The following is a 10273-nucleotide window of genomic DNA, read 5'->3' on the forward strand; positions in this document are numbered from 1 at the left end:
GTCGCACAGAGCCCAATACCAGTGTCAAGACGTATCTTTCGTCAGTAACAAATCAATCTTTCTGAATCATGGTAATAGAAGAGAGCAACACTCCTAGTCTGTGATAAACCTTTGACTGAATCTGGTCGACGTTCAATCAGGGGAGGTATAAGCACCAACAACATGGGCAGCACCGGCCGGGGAAATCAAGTTTGCTTTGGTGAGAGGAAAGGCATCTTCGCCATCCTAATCCGTATTCTCTTTTTTCGATAACAGTATCCTACGGCACTGCCCAAAGAATTTTCGTCCCGATTATCGAAGACGAATTCTGAATGCCAATTAGATTTCACACATCCCCATCAATGTTGTACCAGTCTAGCTACAGATAAAGTGTACATACGTTTGATGGTATCTCGACAAAGAGAGAAGAGGTCAGAGAGATTCGACTCCAGAGCATTTTGTTCATCGTCGAACGAGACGCAATTCTCGGCCTGGCATTGCAGCCAATCATTAACAACGTCGCTGGCAATGTACGCGTCTCTCATCTTCCGACAAAAGCACTCGATGGTGTCTAGATCACGGCTTGAGAGCGCATTAATACCGCAGTCGTCACCGAGAATATGTTCGAAAGAATCCTGAAGGCATCCAGCGATGCACGGCGGGTACGAATCCTTTATCCACTCAGACAGATTCGAATTGTTTCGGTTAAGGACCGAAATCAGAATGCTGAGAGTGCCGAAGGTGATAAGAAAAGAGCGCATGTGGAGAAGTCTGAGAGCGAAGGAAGGTATTATCAAGGGGTTCAAGATTGATCAAGGACCTAAAAGAACTGCTACTCGAGATACGCGCCCGAAGGTTGGAGGACAGGGAGAAGAGAAACTGCACTGAACAAAGGTCGACGCGTTTTACAGATTCCTGACTCCATACCCAGGGCATTATCATATGCCGTTGAGGCTCGTATCTAAGGTGAGCCACAGCAACGTGGAAGACAAGGTTTAGAAACAATCGAACCATAGGCCAACTAACAACATAGCCACGAGCCGACGTTTGCTGCATGAGCGACATTCATGGATAGTCTCTCATCGGACGTCAATACTTACCCGCTAATAGTTCGAATCGATCTTTTGAACATACTCAACTTGCTTTCGAGCCAAACGATGGGAAATGACATGGCCGTTTCCTTCGCTTCTTGAGGACGACGAATTCCCGGGATTGGAAATGATACTAATGAATCCGGCTATGAGCCGAGGGACACGAGCACGTACCCCCAAGCATATCTCGATGGGCGGCTATGTCAAGCAACCGGGCAAAAGGACCAAACCAATGAAAGCTTAGTCGCAACGCCGCAGCAGATGGATGACCGAATTGACCCCCGCGTTTCTCCAAATCCCTGCTGCATTGAAATTCAGCCTTTCTCGCTTCAGAATGTTATATTCTGAATTCTAACCCCATACGAGGCAGCTTTGGGTTCTTGAGGAGGAAGACGCAGTGATCATGTGATTTCATCGATCAAAATAAGCCAGTCGGACGAAAAACATAATAATCCGTAGCTCGTGTTGAAATCGGTTCGCATCAATGGAATATGGCGCTGTTTTGCCGCTTTGATGGTTAGTGCAAGGTTGTTCGCCAATGGGCCCTGGGGTTAACAACCTACTAGTGGTCTGATCGGGATGATTAACATCAATTCTGGTTGACATGCTCCATTGCGACCTCGCTTATTGCGCCTCATTTCCCTCCGCCTACTTCCTTCGTTGGGTGACTGGCAAATGTTTTTTCTTCGGATCAAGCCGTCTCTCTCACATTTTGCGATGTCAAGACCCAACTTAGAAACATTTTCAGTGAGCTTTCCAAGCCAACCAACTGGTTCCCGACTGCAACGGCCCTTCCATTGAGTTCGCTCTTCAGCATCAATCGAACCCCGCAATTGGGGAGTTTCGAATGAAGGCGCTAAGGGAGCAACGACTTCGGGGTTGTGTCTAAAGGGTAATCCGATGTTGGCTCCAACTGCAAGGAGTCGACAGATCGGAGTGGGGAAGATCGATAAGAGAGCTGTTAACCTCTTTCAAGTAGAAGACTTGGAAATGCGAGGGCTTTCGTGCGTGTTTTCTGCAGGACTCGATGACTCTTCTCTGAGGGAGAGGAAGGATGTCAATCTGAGCGTGTTAGACGTGAGGTCAGAAGATTTGTGAGTCAAGTTTTCGACAGAACATCGAAATACAACTCGCTACAGTATTGAGTAGCTGTGATTTAAACAAAACTAGAGCATTTTATAGTTCCATTTAGCTGTAGGACACTCGTAGATAATCATCAATTCAATGATAAACATTTAGATAGTGATTCCAGGAATTCATTGCTACCGACCGAAGGTACCGCAAGGAACCCGCATCTGAGTGTCAAGCCGTATTTGGAGCCGGAGCCCTATGGTTTCTTCAGAACCTGTGACTGAAGCAGAGAACAAGAACTCCTGGTTTGATCAAGCTCAGACTGCATCCGGTCCAGCGTCCAGTCACAAAATGTAAGCCCCCGCGAGGAGGGCAGCACCGGCCGCGGAAACCATGTTGGCTTTGATGAGAGGAGCGGCATTTTCATCACCACCGCCGCTGCCACCACCACCATTAGCATGAGCACCACCAACACGTCCTTCTCCTGACGAAGAATCGCCCCCGCTATCGATGCTGGGCACTGAAATATCAGTCAGATATCTCAAGCTTGCCTTCTTGTTGCACCAGCCCAGCTGCAGAACAGGTTTACATACTTTTCCCGAGTGCAGACGAGGCAAAAAGGGCGAGTGCAACGATGGTAATCAGGAAAGACCGCATTTTATGAAGAATGGGAATGGAGAAGAGAACCCTTCTAAACAGTTGAGGGCTGGTCAAGAGCAAACAGCCCAGGGTATTGCCACTTGAGAGATCCAAGCGAAGGTCGAAGAACAGGAGAGGGAAAACCGCACGGAGCGATGGCATATGTGCGTTTTATACTCAATGACCCCATTCTCAGCCTACAATACAACGTGGAGCTCGTATTTAGGGTGTGCCGTGCAGCAAGCCGGAAAACAAGATTCAGCATTGATCGAACCATAGGTTAACCAAGACGCAGCGACTCGAAGCTTGACACTGGGAGAAGAACTTATGGGATATATATGTGGCCTCATGTTGGCATAGCAAGCGCCGTGATAGTTCTCGCTGGTTGGTCGAGTATCTATCCGTTCTGTAAGTTGTTCTCCAGCCAAGCTGATGCGAGAAGACATCGGCGTTCCCTTTTCTCTTGAGAGGGGAATGACTCAATGAAGCGAGTTATTGTCAATCATCGAAAATCCAGGTCACTGAGCAAAGTTTTTGTAGTTGGACAAAGCATGGTGCGAGCCGAAGAACACGGATACAAATCACCATGCTCTAACGGACTCCAGATGTGCGGCTCCGTAAGAATCAACCAGGGGAAAGGAACCCAATTATAGCCTAGTTGCAATACCCACGGATGGACTTGCTTGCAGTGCTTCAGATCCCTGCTCCACTGCAATCCAGCCTTACCAAATTTAACAAACTTTATTTCCCTCCAAATACAAGGCAGTTTGGGGGTGTTGAGGAGAAAGCCACTGTGATCATATGATGTAACTCGATTTTATTGAAGCCAGTCAGGTGAAAAGTAATCCACGGCTTATGCAAAGATGCAGTTCCCGTTGATAGGAACCAGCAAGTCAGCAGCCGAATGCATGAACGCCCAACGAGTTTCAGAGTTAAGATCCGTACATGTATTTCACTGCAAACCAGGCGGAAACAAGAACTTTGACACAATGTCCTTCTTCCAGGAGGTTTCACGGCGATGAGCCTTGCAGTTTACTGATAATGTAGTGAGCAAAAACATCAAACTTGAAGGTCGGCCGCAGACTGGAATTTGCACAAATCAACTCTTACACAGATACCAGCACTGTACTTCCTGCGGCAATTTTGGTCACCTTGCATAACTCTAACACGAGTTTCTGTGAAAACAAGGGGCTAGAGCGAATAATGAATTCGATTTGTTTGTGGAATACTCCGTACAGAGTACGTCCCGTAGAGAGTCGAAAGTTCACCCTCTGACTCCTCAGGTGAACGTAGTTGAGTTCAGGACTGGACAGAAGGCATTCCTGCAGCTTTCATGGCAAACTGCTCATAATTGGTCCTAATCATTGTCTTATTACAACTTCATTTGCAAGTGCACACGATGGTCCAATTACTCTCCTCGATCGGGTGCCTCAGACAAGAGACCGGACAGAGAGCCGCTTCAGTGATGGAGCTTTCCCGCGGGAGTCGAGATTAGCGTGCTTGCCGTTGTTTGAAAGTGCTTGCATGAAAAATGCATGCATTGCCTGGTGCGGAAGGAGGGAGAATGGCATCACTCGCACAACATAATGCGCTCCGCCCTTCCGAAAATTAGGATTACAGACCTTGCGAAGGGTCCGGTATTGACAAATTTTCTGATCGACAATAACCAGCATCAGTTCCCACCGGCCCTCTCTTCTATGTATCTCACCTATGTCTGACTCCCCTGTTCCAACTCCTTCCTCCTTCAGTACTTGTAAGTCTCCGTCTTCACGTTCAGACACATCTCTCGCTCTCCTTTATGCCAAAGGACATAGCTTTTGACCTCGTTGGTCAGTCTCAGCCTTGGAAGCTTACCTATTGGTTAGCTCTCTCAATCAACCAAGCAGTTCCCGACTGTAACGCCTTTTACATTCTGTTCAATCTTCAGCACTAATTAAACCCCTTGATCATGGTGTTTTCAGTGAAGGCGCCAAGGGAACGGCAAGTTGAGAGTTGGGGTTTGGAGGGGTGAGCAGACGTTTGGTCGAACTGTAAGGAGTGGACGAATTCAAATGCGCGACATCAATACAGGAGCTGTTGTCTGTTTCGATTAGGTAATTTCGGAGCCCAGGGTTTTTGCGCATGCTTCTTTCAGGATCCGATAACCTCATTCTCAGGAGGGAGAAGACTCTCCTGATGAATCTGCCCGGTGATCGTCCGATTACCGGGGATTCTCCCCTTTTCTGGATCAATCGCAGAGTTCGATTAGGATTGGGGCTCAGTTTCGATTAGTTGTTGGTGAGATTCGTGAACTAGGGTCGGGAAATCTGGAGGGTTCACGTGGTGAGAGAAATGTTTCTAGGCGGCGAACGATAGAAGAAGAAGATCGGGGCAGATGTCAAGTAGCCTCAACGGCATTCGAGACTAAAGGTATATCCCGGACTAGTGTTTCTGGACGAACGAGGGGTCAACGCACCTGAAGGCGGGGTAATTAGGTTAAGCCCTAAGCTGGGCCGCCAGTTTAGGCGAAGTGACGAAATTAGGCAACGGACAGGCATCCGCGAGCAGCGAATCCTCCTCCGTCGCTATCCGCCAGAGCGCTATGACGTTTCTCTGCATCCGGACTTCCGAGCCTTTGGTTACATGCTCGGGCGCTCGGGTCACTCGAGAACTGACATTTTGAGCGCGCACTATACTCATGACTTCCATGTATGTGGAATGCATCACACTCTGTACTGTACTCGTAAGTGTGCCAGTTTTGGATGTAATTACCACGTCATTTCATGACTTTTGACCACGTCTGCAGATCGCACTCAACCATCTGCGACCACAGGCTGTTTCTTTAGGCGTCCCAGGACAAAACAAAACGGTTCCTGCAATTTTCAGATGCTTGGGGCCCAGTTCAGAGGGTTAGACGAACATGGAACAGCGGTCTGAGACCAGGTAAAGGTTTGTTCTGATGACGATCAGCGCGTATTGGCGAGATTTATGTGGAGAAAAACATCCATAGACATTCTACTACAAAGTACGGAGAATAGCAATTCTCGACTGCGATGGAACACGGATCTGAACTACTCATCCACGGTCTGATTTCGGCTCCTCCCGAACTGTTCCAGAAATCAAGGTCGATCCTCCACAAAAGTCTTGGCCATCACCAGTACTTGTTTTGAGCCACACGGTACTCGAATTCTGGGAATACGCGCATGCACTCCGCATCTCCAGAATTCAAGTAATCTTGCTGCAAGTGATTGTCTGCCTACTGGAGATTCTAATTCTGCACATTTTCTGGCTCCGGATTTCTTGTTGGATGGGATCTACATGCATTATGGGAGAATCGCGCGTTGGTGTGCCACTGGTCAGGGATTCAAGAAATCGAAGCCAAGGCACACTGCAACAACAATGATAATACTCCCTGCCCGTCAACGAGCTGATCTGACTCAACTGAATGAGTCGCTATTACGAGAGAATGAATCAAATCCTCAGTAGCACCTGCCATGTTGCCAGACAATATGATAGGCAGAAAGCGAATCGTATTCAGCTCAAATAAGAGCCCTCAGGTCGCAACCTAACAGCTGAGCCTGAAAGGAAAATGCTTGGATCGTTTCTTCGGCGTGTACTAAGACGGTGCACGGAACATGAGTCCTGAGTCGCCTCAAACATCGTCCCACGATTTCCAATCGCTCAATCCAATCCATTCATCACGGTGGGAGGGAGTTATTACGATGGGCGATAATCATCCAAAACACTCTGTCCAGAGTCCTGTTATTAAGTTATCAACAATTTTTTTCGGCCCACCGATCAGCAGGCGGTGACTAAACCCAAGGTTAACTCCGGCATGCAGCTGGGCGGCTGGGCCTAAATCTATTTCTGCATCGGGATCAAGGAGTGCCCAGGGTTTGTGCGTCTAGATCCTGGTGCAAAATTTTCACTCGCTTAACCCACGCCAAGATTGTATGGCAACTGGATAAATACAGCAACCTTTCTCAACTGCTGTGACATTGGAGGCTTGAATCCGAGCTCTCCTCTCCGTACGGCAGTCTACGCCTCTTGTGGGAAGAGGCTGTTGAGGGATTCGATTCGATCTGAACTGATGTCTTCCTGGATGCCTTGAGATGGAAGCAGTGGGTCGTGGCGGTGCGCACAGAACTGATTGCAATCCAATCTTGTATCTAGCCATCCTTGCCAGTTTGTGTTGCATGCGACAGCGCCCTCCTAGAATCTCGCTGCCTTTCTAGAAGAAAGTCGCGTAGAACATGATATTAATAATGCCTGAAATCTGTGATATGAAATCGCAAGGAATATTCTCGAGTTTTGAAGCTTCTCATGACTCTTCATGACTCTTGACTCTGGGATATGAGTCACGACAGCTTGGGCGGCGATAACAGCGGGTCTTCTGTTTGAGTCGGGTAATTACATTACGCCGTTAGGTAACTATCGCGTTGGGTATTGGGATTGGATAAGCGGCACCGCACCGCACTTTTCATAATCTCTCCCCCTTCCCATTTTTCTCCCTCGAGCCATTTTTTCCCTTTTAAAAGCCTTTTTTAAGGCTTACTTCAAAGCTTCTTTGTCAGATTCTTTTCTTTTTCCCCCTTTATTTCCTCCGCTATTCGCATTTCAACGTCGGCTGCAAACGGTTTCGGGATTTCCTTCCACGAGCCATTGTCGCCGCAAAATCGCTTGGGTCCTTCGAGTAGGATCCAGTCTCTACCATCGCCTTCGAGCCTTTTCGCGAACAGAAACGCTCAAATGCCCGTGCAACAGGCCAATACTCCCTCCTCCTCCTCCTCCTTCCGACCGAAACCCGTGCCGCGGTGACGGTCTTTGTGCTCGAATTTTCCGTTTTTGCTGTCGATTTCTTGATATCCTGTACAATATATAGGTATCGGTGTTGAGCGGGCGTTTCCGTCTCGATTTCTGTTTCTCGGGTCCTACGATTTTTTTTTTTTTGATATATTCACGACTGTTCGTTGATATCGTGACGCCAGCTTTGCAATCTTTGCATCGTTTGTTCCAGCTGTGATCTTCGATGATACTCGAATAATGTACCATCACTACACAAGTCCACCACCCAGGTGGTCTGCTTACGATTACACCACCTCGCCTCCTCCATCGCCACACTACGCTTATTATGCATCCCAGTACGCCGCGCCGTCTCCACGACACACACCAAAGCGACATTCACGCAAGTCCAGTTACGCCAGTCCCCGTGAGTCGGGCTGGTATTATGCCTATGCGCACAACGTCGAGCCCGAATATGTGTCGCCACGCAAGCACGATCATGTACGTGCTGGCTACGACGGCAAATATGCTGACGAAACCTCGGCTGACTATCGCCGTTTCACCCGTCAGGCCTCTACCTACGAAGAAGAATCACCAAAACGATCGCGTAGTCGACGGGCATCCACTGCCACCAGGCCGAGTCCCTCGAAGCCCAAGGTGACCCCACCCAAGTCTCGCAAAGCGACGGAGGAGGACGCCCGTCGCTGTGGGATTCCGTCCGGTTATTCCATTAAGAACTGGGACCCGAACGAAACGCCCATCATACTTCTCGGCAGCGTGTTTGACGCAAACTCGCTAGGCAAATGGATTTACGACTGGACCGTGCACTATTACGGTGCTGAGCACCCGATGGCAGATGTTGCTGGCGAGCTGTGGCTGTTGCTCATCAGACTATCTGGGAAAGTCAAAATCGCAAACGAGTGTTTGGACCGAGTCCATAAGCCTGAATATCGAGATTTGCTGCACGATTTCCTCGCCAGCGGCGAACGTTTGTTAACGCGATTCAAGACACTCCTAAAAGAGTGTGAGCATTACATGTGGAAGGCAGCTAAGCGAGAAAGTGGCGGCCGACAACCCGTGTCTATGGGGACCCAAGCAGGCTGTGAATTTGTCCTGTCCATTTTTGGTCGCGATCGCAAGCTGCCAGATACTGAACAATTGATGAACAGTATTCGAATCTGGGATATGCGTTTCGACGCGAATTGCGAAGCCATCTTGCGCCCGTCGCGCCGGCGATCGGCCGTTTAAATATATAACGGTTTGACGCCTTCTTGTCGTTCTTCGTTTTTTTTTTTTTTTTTTTTTTTTGTAATGAGAATTGGAATTGTCGGTTCGGTTAGACGGTGGTGGTTTTTCTTTTCGGCGGATCGGATTCTTCTTGCATCGCATTGCGGAGGAGTCTCTGGATTCGGAGGTTATCTTTCATGATTTTCTTTTTGCTGTTTGTCCCACACACACTGTCGCTCGTTTTATTTTTCTTGGTCTCCTTTTCCTTTTCTCTGTTTCGTTATGAGTGACTGCATGTTTTATTTCGGAGATACCCATCTCTTATGGAGTTTGGGCATTGTCGAGTTGGCGACTTGACTTTTTGAGATACCACTTTGCATGAATTTTAATGCTGCATTTCCAATTTCTTATGTCGTTTTTGTGTCTAGCATATCAAATGAATTGCGTCAGGCTTGATTCGCAGGTAATTCCCGATTGAAGTACGTGTATTGCATCTATTAGTGTCTAGTCTATGAGTAGTCTATATAAAAAAAATACAATTCTCAGTATCATGATTTCATGAATCAGTTTTGGCAGCAGGCCACAAAGCCCATCCAACCGCTATACACGTCTTGATGAACCCCGATATCCATAGCGCACCTTGCATCTCCGCGTCGCTCCGACAAAGCCACCCTGCCGCGATCGCTCCGACAGCAATCGCTGTGATGGATCCCACGCGGCGATTCCGTTTCTGATTCTTTTTCAGGCCCGCGGTCAGGGAGGGATCGGACGCGACATCGAAGTAAACCGAGGTGAGCACAACAGTGGGAAGCTCATTGAACCCCATCGCGCGGCTGGCAGCCATCTGCCCACCAAACTGGAAGGCGAGGATGGCGAGCGGGATGAGCTGGAGAAACAACGGTCCACCGTCAAGGTCCTGGTCGTCGAGATCGTGCGGGATGACGCCGCTCTGAACGATAGCTGCCGCGACGAAGATGAAAAGGGCCTGGATGGTGAAGGAGACAGTGAGGGTGCGGCGCAGGCGATTGCCGACGCGCCGCATGACGGTGGCAAAGACCATGGAGCCAAGGAAGAAGGAAGAGATGGAGGTCAGGGATTTGAGCCAGCCGTAGGGCTTGCTGGTGGGGAGGCCCGCGGCGCCCAGTCCGACGAAGATTGTGTTGCCTGTCTGCATGCTGATGAAGCAGCCGAAGGAAGCGTAGGAGACTCCATCGCAGAGACCTGTGATCAGCGAGCACAGGACGAAGATGATGCTAGCATGGGTAGTACTGAGCGTGTCGCGCCAGCGTGATGCATAGTGAGCGGGTTTGGGGTGCGGCGCTTCAGCAGCGGCGCGAGCTTCAACGTCGGTGACATTGTTCAGAGCCGGCTGCGGCACGGGCTTGGACCCATTCTCGGTGGTCATCTGCGAGGCTTATTCTCACCTCCAGATTGCGCAGATATTTTGGGGTGAAAAAGTTTATCCTTAGGTTCAGTCAGCACGCTTATTTTTTTTTTTTTTTTTT

At 48.9% G+C, this 10273-nt stretch overlaps 3 protein-coding genes across 3 annotated transcripts; 1 reads left to right on the forward strand and 2 right to left on the reverse strand.

Annotated features, from left to right (window-relative positions):
• Window positions 1–2485: 2485 nt before the first annotated feature.
• Window positions 2486–2798, reverse strand: VTN49DRAFT_1138 (uncharacterized protein; the record flags this gene model as incomplete). Its single annotated transcript, XM_069408720.1, has 2 exons — window positions 2486–2661; window positions 2735–2798. The coding sequence occupies 2 exons, from the start codon at window positions 2796–2798 to the stop codon at window positions 2486–2488; spliced, it is 240 nt and encodes a 79-aa protein (XP_069270178.1).
• A 5004-nt stretch (window positions 2799–7802) lies between these two features.
• VTN49DRAFT_1139 (uncharacterized protein) lies at window positions 7803–8789 on the forward strand (the record flags this gene model as incomplete). The annotated part of the gene is made up of 1 exon (XM_069408721.1): window positions 7803–8789. The coding sequence occupies one exon, from the start codon at window positions 7803–7805 to the stop codon at window positions 8787–8789; it is 987 nt and encodes a 328-aa protein (XP_069270179.1).
• Window positions 8790–9324: 535 nt separating this feature from the next.
• VTN49DRAFT_1140 (uncharacterized protein) lies at window positions 9325–10173 on the reverse strand (the record flags this gene model as incomplete). Its single annotated transcript, XM_069408723.1, has 1 exon — window positions 9325–10173. The coding sequence occupies one exon, from the start codon at window positions 10171–10173 to the stop codon at window positions 9325–9327; it is 849 nt and encodes a 282-aa protein (XP_069270180.1).
• Between the last annotated feature and the right edge of the window lie 100 nt (window positions 10174–10273).

This window comes from Thermomyces lanuginosus (genome assembly GCF_041956635.1).
Source record: "Thermomyces lanuginosus strain ATCC 200065 unplaced genomic scaffold VTN49scaffold_22, whole genome shotgun sequence".
In the NCBI taxonomy this organism is placed as follows: Eukaryota; Fungi; Ascomycota; class Eurotiomycetes; order Eurotiales; family Trichocomaceae; genus Thermomyces; species Thermomyces lanuginosus.